General features: G+C 42.3%; 3 protein-coding genes across 3 annotated transcripts; 2 read left to right on the top strand and 1 right to left on the bottom strand.

The window, feature by feature from the left end:
- Positions 1-287: 287 nt before the first annotated feature.
- TEKT1 (tektin 1) lies at positions 288-7,026 on the top strand. Its single transcript, XM_021533099.3, has 8 exons — positions 288-378; positions 524-2,709; positions 3,068-3,233; positions 3,442-3,570; positions 3,993-4,136; positions 5,354-5,576; positions 6,169-6,365; positions 6,656-7,026. Exons 2-8 carry the CDS (start codon positions 2,520-2,522, stop codon positions 6,813-6,815), a joined length of 1,209 nt encoding a protein of 402 aa, XP_021388774.1. The 5' UTR covers positions 288-378; positions 524-2,519; the 3' UTR covers positions 6,816-7,026.
- Positions 6,877-17,311, top strand: PIMREG (PICALM interacting mitotic regulator). Its single transcript, XM_077787619.1, has 5 exons — positions 6,877-6,922; positions 14,078-14,397; positions 15,206-15,531; positions 16,266-16,361; positions 17,188-17,311. The coding sequence occupies exons 2-5, from the start codon at positions 14,107-14,109 to the stop codon at positions 17,216-17,218; spliced, it is 744 nt and encodes a 247-aa protein (XP_077643745.1). The 5' UTR covers positions 6,877-6,922; positions 14,078-14,106; the 3' UTR covers positions 17,219-17,311.
- Positions 7,737-11,078, bottom strand: FBXO39 (F-box protein 39). The gene is made up of 3 exons (XM_021533102.3): positions 9,872-11,078; positions 8,914-9,090; positions 7,737-7,865 (listed from the first exon to the last, which is right to left on the bottom strand). Exons 1-3 carry the CDS (start codon positions 10,883-10,885, stop codon positions 7,737-7,739), a joined length of 1,320 nt encoding a protein of 439 aa, XP_021388777.1. The 5' UTR covers positions 10,886-11,078.
- Positions 17,312-17,952: the final 641 nt, after the last annotated feature.

Genomic DNA, 17,952 nt, shown 5'->3' with positions numbered 1-17,952 from the left:
CTCCTCTGCAGAAAACGTGAGACGTTTTTAGACTGAAGACTTGGCCATTCCACAAATAGTGACCCCATTTTCTACATCCTGATAAAATTCACAATGTGAGGAACCGCTCCTCTGTGCAATCCTTTTTAGAGGCATTACAATGGAAAGTGGTAAGGGAGCTGGTGTGCAGAAGAGGACTTTTTCAGGCGGCCGTACCGGGCCCTTAGCCGTGGCGTGGAAGGGCGATACGGTGTCCGCGCAGCCGGCGCTGCCTCCGCCCGTTACCGCGGCGCGCGGGAGGGGCGCGGCCGGCCCGCGGCGGGACCGGCCGGTGCGCGCAGCCCCGGCGGCCGTGGAGCCGTTCCTACCCCTGTCAGTCGGTAGAGGGAACCATCTGAGGTAAAACTAAAGCTTTCTTTTGTCGTGTAATTCATATTGCAGGATCGGTTTTAAATTTCATATTAACAGTTTGAAAGGAAATTGTCTTTTACGGTAGCTGACATTAATGAACGTATTTGTGGTTTGTCGCTTTAATTTGTGGCAGTGTCGCTACAATCTGGGGTAGGACAGCATGAGATACTGGGGTTTTAGAACAAAATGGCATGAAGTCCCACTGGTCCCACAATAACGTCGTGGAGAACCACCACTAGGAGTTTCCTCGGCTTTCAAGGTGACTGAGCACTTTTTCAGAAACGTGACATTCTCTCTGCTCTGCTTCTTTTTGACTAATGTTGCTTCTTTATCATTCTGTGATCTTTTGGAACATTTTCGGGTTTCACTCTGAGAAACTCTGATCTAAACTATAGCAGAGCTATACAGAGGGGACACAATTGTACCGTTTGATGTCAAGCTCTTGATCTCCTTCATCTCCTCTGTCTGGCTCCCAGTATCTTTTCTCCCAGGAGAGAATATTGTTGACATAAAGATGGAGGATATTTTATGATAGACATTTTAGATAACTGGACACTTAACACACCTCTCAGTTGTTTTCACAATCTCTATGCATTTCTACAACAAATCAATTCAGAATTACTGTCCACAGCTCTGAGAATCAACCAAAAAATAATGTACAGTGAACACCTGGTATTTTTTCCTGATAAATCTTAACAGGAAGTGGGTGAAATGAAGGAGCACTGGCTTGTGTATGTTGTGCCTCCATCACCCGGTGCCATAGCACCAAGCTGCTAGCAGAGGCTTGTTTGCCTACTGTGCAGTTCGAGCTACCTCCTGAAATATTTAGTTGCACATTTAAAAAGAAACTGCTGCTGCTGAGGAGATTGAGGCTGAAAGACCCTTCCTAGGGAAGAAGGACTGAGGACATGGCATTTTGGCAGGCTTTGAACTTCAGAGCAGTTCAGTCGAGGAGCAAGATCAGTCGAGATGTGTGTGAGGCCAAAGGAAGTTAAGGTGGCTGTGCTGAAGGGAGTGTGGGCAGACCTGTGTATTGATGACCAGTTGTGTGCATTTGGGCTCAGGAGCTCTCTAAGGAACACTGGATGAGCACACTGCAAGAATAGGAGAATTTATAATCAAACAACTTTGTGCAAATTCAGGGCACTGGTTTCACCCTCCACTAAACAAGTGTCCTCAGTATGCTTTGTTCTTTTCTGTAGTCCTTTCTAGACTTTCCCATTGCCTCATTTGCCTGCTGAATTTTTTCCTTCAGCTTTTCAGGTCCGGTTTTGGTTTGGGGTTCGGTGTTTTGTTGTGTTGTGTGGTTGTGGGTTTTTTGGTTTGGTTTGGGTTTTCTTTGTGTGTTTTTGTTTGTTTGCTTGTGGGTAGGGGTTTTTGTTTGTTTGGTTTGGGGTTTTGTTTTGTTTTTCCTAATCATCATTAGAAAAAAAATCACCTAATCAAGCATTAGAACAGACTGCCTTGGGAAGTGTGGGAATTCTCATCCCTGGATGTGTTCAAAAGGCATGTGGATTTAGAACTTGAGGATCTAGGATGGTTTATTGATGAGCACAGCTCTACTGCATTAACAGTTGGACTCAGTGATCTTAGAGATCTTTTCCAACATTAGTTCTGTGACTACATTTCTTCTAGATTTTATCCATCTCTCCAGCCATATTCTTGAAAGGTGTTTGCTTCTCCAACCTCTGTGAGGCTTTTATATTTGTTCGCTTTTTCTCTTGTTTTCTGCGATTGCTTTTTTAGTAATTCCATCTTTCTCCACAGGTCTCCTTTCCCTTCTCCTTCCTATTGCATAGTCCATCTTTTCCTGTTAGATCCACTTCTCTTCTCCTAAATTTCACTCACAAATTCTTTTGTTTCTTCATTCTACCACTCCAAACATGTCAGCACATTCTTCCCTACACATCAGCAAATACCTGGGGAACTTTGGGCAAGAAATCTTTTTTTTTTTTTTTTTTTTCATATCAGTGTCATTTTGCAGGTAAAAAGAACAAAATATTTCTCATTCTTATAGACCTGCCTTCTCTCCTTCTTGCTTTGGCTGCCAAATATAATGCTATTTCTGTTTTCAGGTTCCATATTCAAAGAACTCACCTGCATTATATCCAGAAACTTTCCAAATAGCAATGGCCAGACTGTTGCAAGATCCATCTAAACTTCATCCCTCAGAATGGCACACTGCAAACAGAATGCAGCGTGCCAGCACAGAGTCCCAGAAATCCAGGTCAGAATGCATGATAGCTGAGAGTTGGAGGCTGGTGGACGAAATAGAAAAGACAACTCAAAAAACCCAAATCGATGTCAACAAGAAATTAGGTAATCCCATGTCTTCCGCAAGGGTCAAGATGTGTTATTTGAGCTATATGTTCAAGAAGGGCTTAGCAAATTAGTTGATAATGAAGAGCCATGTTTGCCGATGTAATGAAAAAAACCAAAACTATTTTTTAAAATATTTTGAGGCAGACTCTTTATTTTTATAAGAAAGCACATAAAAAGCTCTCTTAACCAAACAACCTGACACAGGTTTGCTAAACTGTTTCCACACAGCCCACAGCACTTCAGCACTCCACTATAGAATAAGTCTATTTTTAGCCATACCTAAGATCTGAGCTGCAGTGCCCTTGCTCATAAAATGGGACCATATTAATACATGTTTGTTATTTTGATTCTACAGAACAGAGACGGGAAGAGATAAAATTCTGGAAGCAAGAGTTAGATAACAAGCTAGACCAAATTGTTCATGAGACAGAGATACTGTTGACTTTCAAGAATAGGCTGGAGAGAGCTTTGGAGGGCTGCAAAGAGCCCCTTGTCATTGCCCAAAAGTGTCTCCTGTACAGGTGAGCATTCAAGGAGCCAAAAAAAGTCTAGGTAATGAACCTTTAACAAAGAAGAAAAAAGACTGCAAACTAAAGGCCCACCTGTCTTTACAGTGGAGTCACAGTCTGATTTAGGTGTACAGCACTGGGGAATGCGGAACTTTATCATCTTCTGTTCAATGCAGGCATTTGAACAATGTGGCTGATGGTTTTTTCTTTTTTCTTGTAGGCAGAAGCGAGTTGGGATTGACTTGGTGCATGATGAAGTGGAACAGGAACTGCTGAAGGAAGCAGAAGTCATCCAGGGGGTTATTGCTTTACTTGGACGTACATTGGAACAAACAAACGAGCAAATCAGGTGCAGAGGCAAAGACCATAATAGAACATTAATTAGATGAGAATTAAGACAGCCATAATACTGAGAAGTTGTAGGGTCAGGCTGAGCACAGGTCCTAAGTTACCTTCAATGCTAACCACTAGCAGGAGGTCAGTCCTAATTCATACCACTCAATCAGTAGTGGTGAGGGGTTCTGCATGTAGAATACAAAGTACTTGCACTTGATCATGATCCAGACCTGTGCCTTTAATTTCAATGAGAATTGTACCATCAATTTATAGAAAGTCAGCTTCGTACTGCAGATTTTGTGACTTGACAACTAAGAGTTCTTACACAAATATTTCTGTAACAGCATTTGAATTACCTAATGCTTGTATGCATGCATATTAAGGACACCTGTGAATGCCTACACTTGGTCTGAGTTTGGTTGTTTTCTCTCCTAGACGAAACCGTTCAGCAAAATACAACCTGGATATGGATCTGAAGGACAAATTCACAGCTTTGACAATTGATGATTACTGTGCTAGCTTGACAAACGACACTCCTCATATTATATATGCTGATAATGCAATGAAACTAGAAGGAAAGTAAGTGGTTCTTTAGTTCAAGAAACATATGGTAATTATACAGATAATATGAGATGTCCCAGTAATAGCAAGATTTGTTTGGTGTAAAACAAGCTTTATCTTTTTGCCATTTAATTATTTCTTATACTTCTGTCCATCACCTTTGTATCTGTGGAATATGTCTGTGAAATAAGCCACAATAATTATGCTCCCAGTGAACTACAGTTTTTTAAAAGTTTTTGAAGCTCACAGTTAGCAAAGGAAGAATTTCACATATTGCTTAAACACAGAATAGATTTACTGATCTTAACTTCTTTCTTCTCCCAGGGTGTCCCAGTGGGGAGAATACTGAACTGGGACACATGAGGTGTCAAGTCAGCTTCTGAATCAGACATTAACCTGTCAAATGTGCCCATTCTGCATGGGTTAGTTAGTGTGAAAGGTTTAAATGGACAAATAGCTACCACAGCAGAATGGGCTGAAAAGAGGAACTATACTGAGAAAGCAATGTGTGTAAGAGCCTCAGAAGTCACTGTTGCTATGCAACAGCTAGCAAACTTGCAACACCAAGAGGCTTGACAGCTCTTGCTGCCAGCACCAACTACAGGATTGTGTAACTTTTGTAACCCAGGACGGTTTTGCCTGCTATGTGCAAATGACAGTTACAACTTTACATATTCACCCAATGAAACAAGGAATGAACCCTCTGGGGAACTTTCCAAACACCTGTGTGCAAGCCAAAGCTGCACAAGGATGACCCTCTAATTCTGGGGATATAGTTGGGGCTGGGCTTCTCAACTATTGTTCCAGGCAGGTACTGTAAGTGTAGTATAGGTGAACTGTGTGAGAGAATAAGTGACTGTGTTGTGTAAATAGCTACCTGCTATTAATAGTAACAGCTTTATTAATGAAAGATGTTCTAAGAAATATTTGTTACTATGTGTGTTTCCTCCCATGATAGCGCAATCCTTTACCACGGGAAAAGAAATTAATAGCAAGGCTGCTCTATCACTCTAGCAAATTTGTTTTCATCCTACTCTTATCTACTTCATTACAAGATGATTGTGACAGAGTCTTTCTTTTGTATCTGTAGCACTCCCTGGACATATGGCACTTACTGGGACATGCAGTTAAAAGTACTGCGTTGTTCTTGATTTTGTGGCATAATTACAGATCTATGAAGTCATAGAGGGCCTGCTTCTGTCTGTTGGTGACCTTTTATTTTGAATCTCTTTCAGTTTTGTTAGCCCTGAGGACTGGATAGATTTCTCAAACATAAATGTTGAAAAGGCTGACAAGCAGCGAAACAATTCTTTGGCACTGAAGGCACTTATCAATAGCATCCTCTCACAGACAGCAAATGACATGCGCAAGCAATGTGAGATGGTGAATAATGCTTTTAGAAATAGGGTGAAGGAAGTCAAGGATGCCAAGCACAAGCTAGAGACACTTCTTGCAATGGTAAGTCATAGGGGACAGTCAGTGAAAAAGTGGAAACACACAGGGCTTGGGTTATCTGCTGTCTGTTTCCCATCCCAGTGGGTTGCACTTACCTGCCACATTTTCCTTTTTGTTCCCTTTTCCCTTCTCTGTAAAAGTAATTTTAGATTTTTTTTTTCTCAGCTCTGTGTTTGTGCCACCACAGAGATGAATTTCTGGAGTCACTAATTCAACCTAAATGTTGCTGTAGCCATCAGTAAAGTCAGGATTTTCCTCATGATTTCTAGTTGCATGAGGCTCCTATAGCTTTTTCAGGGTCCTATAGCTTTTTCAGGATTGTGATATAATTTATAATAGCAGGGTCAATGTGCTCAAAATCTGACACATGAAAACTGAGTATTAATATTAAAAATTAATTGCTGAGCATAAATTTCTGGGTTCACTCAAAAGAGTGTCATCTGCTTTCCAATGAAGGCTAAGCTTTGCAAACTATCATTTGATGAAACAACAACACAGTGAGTGTTACTGTGATTGTTACAACTATGAAAGATGATGATGATGATTTCACACATTGTAAGAGACAGTGTGCAGAATTTCATGGTTGGATTTTAAGGTGATGGATGAGACTGCCTCACAGGAGAAGAACATTGCAGCCTTAAAGAAAGCAATCACTGATAAGGAAGGACCTGTAAAAGTGGCTCAAACCCGCTTGGAAGCGAGGAACCATCGCCCCAATGTGGAACTGTGCTACGACACAGTGCACAGCAGCCTGATGAGTGAAGTTCAAGAGATTACCAAAAATATTCAAAGGCAAGTGGAAATGATGCAAGAGGAAAATCTGTGGTACTGGTTAATTTAATGTGTCAGCATAACAATGGGTCCCAACTATTCTCCCTGAAAATTGAGAATTAGTTTTCCCTTAAGGGCAGGACACTTTAAGGGAAGTTAATGAATAGGCTTTAAGGGAAGATAATAGATATATTGTCTCTATGAATCCCTTTCTATCTTTCTTTTTCTTGCACAGAATTTCTAACCCTTATGAGAAAAAGAAACCTATCCATGTGTTTTCAACTAATGCCTGCCTCTATTTTCCCTATTAGATTAAAGGATGCATTGGCACAGGCTGAGATAGAGTTGAAAGGCCTGAGCCGCCGACAGCTTTCCTTGGAGGAAGAGATCAAGGTCAAGGAGAACACACTGTACATTGATGAAGTGCTGTGCATGCAAATGAGAGAGTCTCTTTGCATAAACAATTACTGAAGTCATTATACTGGGAGACTGTGCTCCAAAGAACCAGCTCCTGCTGAAATTTTATTGACAAACTTCCAAATTTATTGGCTTGGCTCAATGCTGTCTAGTTGTGCAAGGTAATTAAAAGAGACCTAGTAGCTATTTGTTTCAGAACTATCTGTGCTCTAAAATGTTTGATGAAATCTTCTGCTTGGCAATAAAATTCCAGAATAATGAGAAATGCCCCTTCTTCCATGTTTATCTCACGTGTAACCAGTGATATCTTTTCCTATTGAAAGGTGTCAAAAAGCAACTGTGTGGAAGCCAGAGCAGGGGTGTCCACATAAATCACTTATTGGAAAGCTGGGCAAGTGGGAGGGATGTCTCTCAGGACTGGCCATGCGATGTTTGGTTTTTATCTTAGCATCTGTTGCTAAGAACTAGACAGTATGCCCAACTTAACAGTACCTAACTTATATAACTAATAAACTAGATAGTGTATCTGTCTGCATCTGAATTAAGATCAAGTCAAGGCTGACTTTGGGAAAATCACTTGTTCACCCCATGTCTGTTTCCCTATTCATAAAATGGAAACAATGAGATGGGCTTCAGTGGTAAAGTGTCTGAAGCTCTACCATGAGAAGTGCTGAAAAAAGAGGAGGGTCTTATTTTTATCAGAGTTACCTGTAAGGATGGAAAAGAGATCACTACTTCCTTTGGTTCTGGCAAAGAAAAAGCAAGGACAAGAATAAATAATGCTGCAGACAACGAGTCCAGTTCCCAAGTCCAACATTTTAATGCATGGAGTTTAAAATTGTCCCTTGCCTCCCTCTTGCTGGAATGATAACTCCCTTTTGCAGGCACTGCTGTCAAAATTCAAATCCCTTACTAAAGCCCTCCAAAGGATCTGTTAATGCAGATGTTACTGGGTGTTCTTTCTCTTCCTATAGTTTACACCATTGGGTAGGTGATGACAAAATAATTAAGCTCTGAGTCAATCAGGTACTTGAATTTCCTGTAAATATCAACCAGCAGCTGCTCCTCCTCAGTGCTGTCATCTTGGGCTGTATAAATCCTGACCTGTATGCACAAACAGTGGTCATGTCTCTCAGATATAGGGAGCTCAACCCATTACAACTCATAGCAACAAGAACCATCTGTGGCTAATAAGGAATCTGGAGAAGTAAAATTCCTTGAATTGGACTAGAATCTTGAGGTTTTACTCTCTTCCCACTCCCAGCTGACTGAAAATATAATCTCCTGCCAAAGCATTTTTGGGAGGTGTTGGGAGGAATGGGTTAAATAGTAGAATACTAGCAAGAAGGATTGTGAATCACTCAGGTGACCTTGCAGATGGGAGTAACCCTTGATAACCCAATATGAGCACCAGCCAGTGATCCTCTGGCATGGACTGAGTTTAACTGTGCCTCTATCTCCACTTGTGTGTGTATCTGCCTGGGGGTTGCTTTGGGGATGCCGCAGTGAGCAAAAGAAGGGAAGTAAATTTACTTGTTGTCTTTTAGCTGTGGTTTTGTGGTTGTCCCAGCTGTGTGCCTGTGCTGACTCAGACAGGAAGAGCAAGGTTCTTTTTACCCCCAGAACTGATGCATCCCTAGGATCTGCACAGATCTGTGAGGACCTACTGAATAGAGATTGTAGCACAGAAAGTAGCATGTCAGCATTGTTTACCATAGCTACAGTTGTGGCCTGGCCCCAGTTCAAGACAGGACCTTTGAAGGATGTGGTGTTTATATCTTTTTGCAGTTTAGTGGGATTCAGTCCACCTTCCTTGGTTTAAGCATAGACATAAGCACTGAGCCTGAGAGGTAACTGGGAAACCCTGGAAGTGGGAGAAGGCTTTAACTAGAGGTGACAGAGGGAGTGCCAGTCTAGGAAGGACATCTGGAATTTTTGGGACTTCATAATAAACTTCTAGAGTGTCTGTATGTGACTAAATAGGGTTGGAAAGCCCCTTTCTGTGAGTGGCTCCCAAGCTCTTTAGTACTAAGGCATAACATAGGGAAGATTGTTACAGTAACATTTCTGGATGTGCTCTTTGCCTGGTCATGGGGACCTTTGGGTATAGGAGAAAAAATGGGAATGGGAGTTTTGAAGCACAAAGTCTTACCTTTATGGTAGTCAAAATGCATTTCCTTTCTGCACGGTTTTGTAGCAGCCTTTCCATAAAGCTGACACTTAGAAATGCCCAGACTTTCAGAAATAACAACCTCTTGCATGATAAGATAAGCTGTAGCAGCTCATTGTCCAGCAACTCATGGTCATTGTTTAATTCAAGTGTTAATTTCTTGAAAAAAAATGAACAGTTAGTACTACTAAACAGATGTTGCATGCAATAACTAGAATTCAACAAATAGTTTTTCAAGTTAACCAACAAAAATGTCAGCAGATCAATTTTGTACCTTGGTATTAGCTGAGGATCTGTTTTGCATTATGACAACAGTGTATGTGCTAAAGTAAATAATTCTCCTCATAAGATGGGGTGATCCCTTGTGCATTTATTAGAAAATGCTGCACCCACAGTCATACCATGACCTTATCTGACATAATGAAAATTATCCCAGAGACATGAGTGGAGCCAATGATGGTTTCTGGAAAGCTTTACATATCTGTGGTGTTTATTGGCAACTCTGCAATGGAACAGACCTTACAAAAAGCTGTCAACAACCATCAGATGTAAGACCACGTTTCCCTCTGGCATGCAAAGACCTGATGCTCACTTATGTGGGTCAGCTGTTAGAAACCTTTGATGACACATCCCTTGTGACACCGAAGTGCTTTGACATGGGCACTAGTTAATTTAGATGTGCCGTAGGACATTTGTGCATTGGCAAAATACAGCAGCCTGATAGCATTAATGGAGGGTTATAATTGGACAAGGATAATTTCATTAATGACATTATGGGTGAAACACTGAAATGATTCACTTATGAAAACTGCCCTCTGAATGTAAAACTAAAGCAGTCAGGAACTTCTGTTGCTGACTGCTGTTATGCAGAAGGCCTACATGATTACTTTGTTTACCATTGTGATATTGCAGTAGGGTATCTCTATTTAGTTTTCCTTACCTGCAGACCATGCCAATAAGCTGGGAGAAGGTTGGTGAGGGTAGGTCTCATTGTCCAGTCTGGGTCACTAAAATAACAGCTCCGTAGGCTGATGCTCCTGACTGGGATCTCTTCTAGCAGGATCCTAGCTAGGTGGTCATGCTTCATGACTCTTTCAAAGAAGAAGTTCACATTCAGTTTTGGGGCCCTCTTGGCCAAATTTGCCCATGACGTTCCTGAGATCACTTGCCCATGAGGGTCATGGATATGACACTTGATATTCAAGGTGCACAGGGAATGAGAGTTGTGCTCCCGCAGGATGTCCAGCAGTTCATCTGAGATGCAGTTATAATTGAAAGTCAGGATGGTCAGCCTGTGGAACTTAGACATAGTTTGGTGGAACAAGGGACTGCTGTAGACAGAAAGGTGGAAACTGAAGAAATCCTCAATATTGATTTCAGATATAAAGCTTCTATTTGTCAAGCTGCTTAGAGAATTCAGAAGCTCACAGCCTTCTTCCAAAGTCATTCTTGCTCCTTTTAAGTTAAGATAATCAAGTTGATTGCTTATTCTTTTCAGGAAGGCAGCTAAGTTCTTGATAAACTGAGCCCTAACCACATTTTTCCAGATCAAGCAGTCTAATTCAAGGTACTTGATACTCAGGGATACTAGGTGACTATTACACTTACCCAGGTGTGAAAGAAGACCTCTCAGAGTCACGTGAAATTTTTTGGTAAAGGGGGTATTGTAAGGACTCGATAACTTAATCTCAAGGTGTTTCAAATATTTGCCAAATTTCTTGGTATACCACAGTGCACTTTGAAACTCCAGTGTGCGTGCCCTTGATGGTTGGCCATAGAAGGTGATGGTTCTGCATCTCCAGAGAGATCCAGAGTGCATGGTGCAACTCCATTTTTTACAGACCAAGGCAGCCCGAGATCTGTCCCTGTCATCTAACCAATGGAAGACATGCCTCAGACAGACATCAGGTAGATAGGCCCAGGAGCTTTGCTCAGGTTCACTGTCATCTTCCATTGAGAGGACTTATCTTCTGGGTCTTAAATAAAACCAACATGCAGAAAGCTGTGGGTAGATTTCTTGCCAATCCCAATGTAATAGGCTTCTAAACAAATGGATGAAAGTTTGTTTCTTCACAATCAAAACCAACAACCCTTTGCCTCTGTACTCCAGCTGTCAAACAAGCCCTTGAGTCTAAACTATAGTCTTACCTAAATAAAAAGAAAAAAACAAAGAATGAAGAACAATTGCAGTACAAGCACAAGACACATCTTTTAACTTTTTGGCCTTCACCTTCAGTCTAGCTAAACAGTGAAATGCTATCAATTGCTGCTACAGCAGCCACACGGTCTGCAAAAACCTTTGGTTAGCATCAGCTGCAATTAATTGATCATGGTCTGTGGTCTGATGACTAGCATTCAAAAGTACTCAGTTCTCTGGGCTGTATACATTTGAACAGGACCATCAGTGCAAAATTAGCACTAATGACTTTTCATAGTCTTCTGGAGTACTATTTCATGACAATTAATACCGTGCCTTAGATTAAGGCTGGATAAAAAAAGTTGAAATTTGTGGAAACAAGAAGTGCACCATAAGAAGAACATGGATCCCTGCAGAATCTGTTTACAACTACAGTTCCCTGAGGATCTGTTTACAACTACAAAGCGTCAGATATTTATATTTTAATTTTATAAATGGATATGAAAGAACAGGTTGATAGCACAATTAAGCTTCAATCTGCTGTCTTTTGGCCTACGGTTCTTATGCCATACAGAATCTCTCTGCCTGTACACATCCTCTTTTCAATTAACACCATTTATATTCTTAGGGATTCCTCTGCCCACTCTTGCTTACCAACACACATCCCCAGCTATCAAGATAACCCTTAGAAATGGAGCATGTGGTCTGATTACTACCTAGACTTTCTCTCTCTCTCTCTCTCTCTCTCTCTCTCTCGTATTTAGTACCCCCAAGAAGAGCTCTTTGTTTTAGGTGGTCTCTAGATCAATGTCCAAAAATCCAAACCAAGTCTAAAAATATGGTGGCTGAAGCTCCAGTTTGCTAGTGAGAAGAACCTGAAATTTTGCTATAGAAATTGAGAGTGGGGAGGACACAGGGGAAGAGGTCTAATGCTTCAGCTACCTGGAAGCCCTGAAGTCAATGGACAGAGGAAAGCAGAACAGAATATAGGGCTGTAATACACAGAAACACATCTGCTAATAAAAGGTGTTTATTATACTGCAGTCATCATTATTAGTGTGTGAATACAAAGCGGCACAAACACCATTGTGTGGATTTTTTTTTTAGATCAGAGTTCCTAAGAATTAGTAAAAAGTATGTTTGTTTATAAGCCAGTGGTGAGATTCAAGAGGTATCCTGCAGTGTTGGGTTGGCTTCCCCATCACTATAAGCCAAGTCTTAGCAAAGGAGGTGTTTCAGCTGTCAGCTCTGAGTTTAATTTGGTGAGGGAAAAACAAATCTTTGGAAAAAAACAGATGCTGCTAATGTTCTTTCTAGTGCAATTTTTTCAGGCAGAAGTCATTTTTTGCCCTTGGCCCTCTTTGCTGCCCGATTTGCTTCAGAGGGCATCCCTGACGGTTTACGGTCCCATACGGACAGTTACCCTAGCTGTCTCCTCCAGCAAGAGCTGCAGAAGCCCGTGGAGTAAAAGCAAACAAACAAAAGCCTCCTAAGACTTTGACAGATAATTACCAGAAGTAACAGGAGCTGTGGCTTGGATACCCAAGTGGGCAACCCAGCCTGAGTCCCTTTACTACTCCAGCTGACGCGGATCTTGGGCCGAGGTCCGCAGAGGCGCCAGAGCCGCGGGCGGGGCGCAGCGCCGCGGTCGTGCCGCCGGGCCCGGGACGTTCCCCTCAGCCCGGCCGGGGACGTTCCCCTCCGCCCGGCCGGGGACGTTCCCCTCCGCCCGGCCCGGGACGTTCCCCTCAGCCCGGCCGGGGACGTTCCCCTCAGCCCGGCCCGGGACGTTCCCCTCAGCCCGGCCCGGGACGTTCCCCTCAGCCCGGCCGGGCCGCCCCACCGGCCCGCTAACGGCAGCCGCGCGCGCCCGGCCCAGCCAATCCAGCCAATTGCGGGCGGCGGCGGCGGCGGCGGCGCCAATCCGGGGGCTCGGAGCGGGCGGCGCGGCGTTCGAACGCGGCCGCGCAAAGCAGCGCTGCGGGGAGGCGGCAGCTCGGTCCGGATCCGAGGTTCCGTCCGGCCCACTGAGTGAGTACGCACCGAGGGGCTGCCCGAGCGGCCCGGTCGCGGCTCCCTTTTCCCGAGCCCGTCTCCTCTGGCCTTGGCGGCACTTTTCGCGCTGTGTTTCCGCTGTCCCGGTGGGCGCAATAACGGCACTGGCTGGTCCCGCCCATGCCCCTGGTCCCGTTAGCCCGATGTGGCAGCACGGCGGATCTGCCGCGGCTGTTGGCGGGGAGCACGGCCAGCGGCACAGAACGGGGTTCGTCCGGCCAGAGCGGCTCGGACGAGGCCGCAGCCTGGGTGTGCCCAGGGGCCCGGCGAGGGCTGCCCCAGACCGCCGCGGCCTCCAGAAGAAAGAAGGCGCCGCGCTGTCCTGTGCAATACCCGTTTAATAAACGCATCCTTGTAACCGTAGCACAGCAGCGGCTCTCGGGTCATTTCAATCGTGTTTGTTAGCAAGTGAAAATCAAGAATGAAAAGTATATATGTTTAAATTGTCATACAGATAACTAGCGTTTTAGCCCTTCCTGCCAAAGTCTTCTGCCAGTAATAATCCTGTCTGTTTCAGAAGTTATGTATCCACAATCATAACTGGGACTGAAGTAGAAACCATCAGCTAGCAAGTACAGCAGGAGACAATAGCAGCTGCGTAAACTAGTCTTGCAAGGTTGTTCTGATTAAAGAAGGCAAAAATTTGGGATATCAGATCTTGATCTGAGACAAAAACAAAAAAAATTGCACTCATTGAGCATTCTCCCTCTCAAACCAGAGTTTTGCAGTGGAATTGCAATACAAGGTGTCTTTGTGGACTTGCACAAACCTAAATACCTGTAAAAACCAATCCTGTTGTCTTTCAAGACTCCAAGTAAAAATCTGCTCAGCTTTGGTTTTCCTGTTTCAGGCAATTGTAACCAAATATAAATTGTAACAGTTTCCATTTCTCGATTTTTATGCTGCTTTGTACCTTGTTCTGCCTAGTCTTTGCTCTCATTTTCATTGTTTTAGAAATAAAGTTGACCAAGAACTGGAACAAGATGGCATCTGTGTTCCAAAATGTGAAAGCAACAGTGGCGTGGCGGAAACACCGGCTCCTAAATGACCTCAATGAGAATGAGAGCCCTGTACCTGACAAATTCAAGAGAAGGACCTCTCTCAGTTCTCTCAATACCATTCACATGTCTTTAAGGAAACGGGTACCACTAAAGCGAGTCGAGCTGAATTTTGACAAAACACCAACTAGGGAAAGTCTGGAACCAAGGCAGAGATGCCGAACTCTTCAGACAATTAAAAGAACAGCAAAATATGCTTTTGGAACCATGTCCCAGGTATTTTGTCTTTGCAGTAGAACATAGATAGAGTTTAGATTTTGCTTCAATTCAGTACTAAGATTTCTGAATTCTGTACTGAGTGCTTTATTCTAGAGAGTTCATTCCCACACACTTGCACACCTTAGTACTTGTCTCATAGCTACTAACTTTTAAAATCTTTAATATCTGTTCTTAAAGTATAGACAGGCAAATTATGGAGCTGGCAAGACATGGAGGAAGCTGAAAACAGTTTATTTTATTTGAAATAAGAGCTTTTCCCCTACTGTATTTAATCATATATGGCAGAGCAGCCTTTACACAGAGGAAATTGGGTAGAGATTGACATCATTTGCAAATAATTGTTACCAAGAAAAGTGCACACTTTGGGGTTTTTTTCCTTTTACTTATTCTCCTGTACCCATACTATTTACTAGCATGTTCTCTATTATAGTTAATCTAAATTTAGACTGACAAAACCTGCTACAACATAGCAGGGTATGAGATTCAAGCTTGCACTTCCCTTTCTTAGAGACCTCAGGTTTTTAAATACATGAGTTCTCTGTTGGGGAGCTTGAATTTTTTTAGCATAAGAGCATCAAGAGCTTTGTTCCAATGCCTGCTCTGAAGTCCTTGATGAATGTCAAGAGTTAGGGAAGAAGAGACTCCCTATGCAAATGAGTACAGAGGTTGAGATGCATTCATGTTAGTTGAAACCTGATATGAAAATGGAAACTAGTAACTCAGCCCAAATATTCCTAGTCCTCCTGGTTCTAAACTCACAGCTAATTGAGTTAATTTAGCCTAACATGTCTAATGCTTCTTTCAGAAAATACAGAAGTCTTGCCAAAGCCCAGTAGGCTCAGTGGTGACCTTTCCAGTCGAGTCGATCAGCAGAAGCTGTGCGACCAGTTCTACCAAAAAAAGAACTGCTACACCTCAAACACCTTGCTGTAATACTTCAGCAGCCAGTTCCAAAGGCACTCCAAGGTCCAGCAAAAGGGCCTTGCTTGGGCCAACAAAGGTATCAGAACATAGAGAATGGAGGGATTTCTCATCCTGGCTTGGTAAAAATGCTGTCTCTCTCCGGAGATCCAGAAGAGCAGCGGCACTGAAGAGCCCTTATTCATCTCCTGCCCCTTCCAGCAGAAAGATGTAAGTCACATTATTTTGTAAACTTTTTTTTTTAAATTTTAATTTTTTAAAAAATGTATTACTCTGATTAGAGTATCTGATAAAGTGAAAGGCAAGGTATTAAGTTTTCTGTCCTATTCCCCTGAAGGTGTGTGCTGCTTGAATAATTAAGAAAGTAGTTCCAGCTCCCTGTATAGATAGGGATTGAGCTATGTGTAAAGCTGAAACATAAAAAGTAATTTTTTCTTAGAGACATACTTGAGTTCTTTGCTGGTGCCTTTTTGGTAAAGGAAAATGCTCTGTATCTCACTCTGATTTAATTGTAACTTTTCCAAAGCTGCTATTTGTATGCCAAAGATACCAGGAATAGCTTTGTTTATGCTGAGTTCTTTATAGAATGTGGAGAAATTCCTATCTCAAAGAGGAAACACAAATTAGATCAAGGGTTGTGAGTTAGGGAAATACTTAATAATGTGCAGACATGTTTTTCTTTTGGTCGAAGCCACAAGAAAAGGTAAAGCTAGGAGTTGAATCCAAGCCTTGTGAATCTGAATTTTGTGTCTGAGTTGGAAGATAGCTGTTTGGGGAATAAATGAAGACATGAAGCTGTTGGCTAATGGAATTAAGAGCATAATTTCCACCACCCTAAACTTCTCTGGGTAAAGTCTAGTGGTACTGCAGGGATGGAGGCTTGAATACTGTCACCTAGTTAGCTTGTCCTGTTTGATCTGTAGCAATGACCATTCCATTTGCAGAGAGTTTGACTGGGAGTTGGAACTGGTCTCTTCAGGGATTTGCCAATTGAAGCGTATCTCCCAAGCATTTGATGATGCCATTGTGAAAGAGGAGAGGTAAATACTGCTAAGTATCCCTCAACTTTACCTGCTACCTGAACACAGCCAATTGCAGTCCCTGTAACTCAGGATTAGGAATAGTTGCAGAACTTTTTCAGTTGTAATGTAGTATATCCATTTTTTCTTAAAGATACTTGGGAAGATTAAATTTGCAGTTGGATTTGCAGCTTCTAAAACCTGCTAAATGCTCTACTTGTCTTCAGTTTCCTTGTTGTGGAAGTCAGATTTTTATCAGAAAGAGCCTACCTTTGACCTTGTGTGAGAACAGTACTTCCCTGACTCTTGTCTAAAAGAGGTGTCAATCCAGGCTGGGGGAGGAGGTGGGAAAATTCCAGTGTACTGGCACAGTCACTGATGTCTGCACATCTATTTAAAAAATCCTTTTATTAGGTAGCATTATGCTAACAAGCAGTCCATGGGCACCCGGATGAAGAAGCCTCTTACAAAACACCTTGGTTAATCCACAAGGTGGTAGGCTGCTGTATTTGTGAAGGTTATGTCATTCTGAATTAGACAATTAAGAAAGTAAAAACTAAGGGTCAGAAATCTTGTCACAGGGTGATTCCCTAAACTTCTTCCTCTCTTAGAGCATGTAAAGTATTCAATAACTAAATGTCATGTACCTCAAATTCTCTAGAGAGAGTTTAGCATCAAGTCCTTTACCTACAAAGAGGTAATGGCTTAACATCCCAGATAATTGCAAAAATTTGTACCAATGGGACCATGTCTAGATAACTATAGGTTAAAACTTGTATCAAGTTAATTTTATCATATCCACTGAAAGTTCACTAAATCTCACTCTTAATATTCTCCCATCTGCTAGTGATATGACAGTTTCTCTCATTCGTAACTGAAGATAGTAGCAACCAGGTAAAGTAGTTGTTCACTTACCTCGGCTATGCCTGCATGCATCTGTGGGGAGAAAACCTGCTGTTTATAGAGAGAAAGGCTTATTATCTCAGGCTACTTTAAGGCAGTATTATGTAGAACCACATGGTTCTTCCTTCATATTCACTGTGGCCATCTCTGCTACAGCAGATCATTGTGCAGTTGTAAAACTTCACCTCTAAATTGTGGATTAGTGAGTCCTTATGGGTTCTCAATGAACCTCCTATGCAAACATCAGTTTTTCTCACTCCAGACCAAAAAATGACTGGTACTAATCTTTTTGTCACTGAAGTTCAGTTCTCACTGGTTACTAATGATGACAAAGCATGAGAGAACCAGCCGTTATCCTGAGCTATCTGATTTTACAGCCTTTCTTTTCCATCCCTCAAAATTTCATAGCAGTTGAGTCTATGCTATCACAATTAACAGCAGCTCGTAACTTATACCCAAGTGGATGTGACATAAATATCTTCACCTGTTATGTTGGAGGTATTCTTTTTGTTAGAGGGAAAGGTACATCCTGAATACTATGTCCTATTTTAGCAACGAAAATAGGTGCATGACACTTTGTTGTAACTTTTCAAGAAAAATGAGAGCAGTTTCAAATGCTGGACTGATGGTTTCAGCAGTGATCTGTACTGCTTCCACAATTTGGTCCAGTACCCCTGCATGTGTAGATGCATACAATGTGCTGTTAATG

The sequence above is a fragment of the Lonchura striata genome, chromosome 20 (genome assembly GCF_046129695.1).
Source record: "Lonchura striata isolate bLonStr1 chromosome 20, bLonStr1.mat, whole genome shotgun sequence".
In the NCBI taxonomy this organism is placed as follows: domain Eukaryota; kingdom Metazoa; phylum Chordata; class Aves; order Passeriformes; family Estrildidae; genus Lonchura; species Lonchura striata.
The sequence above is the reverse complement of the archived record's forward strand: the minus strand, read 5'-3'. Positions and strand labels throughout refer to the sequence as shown.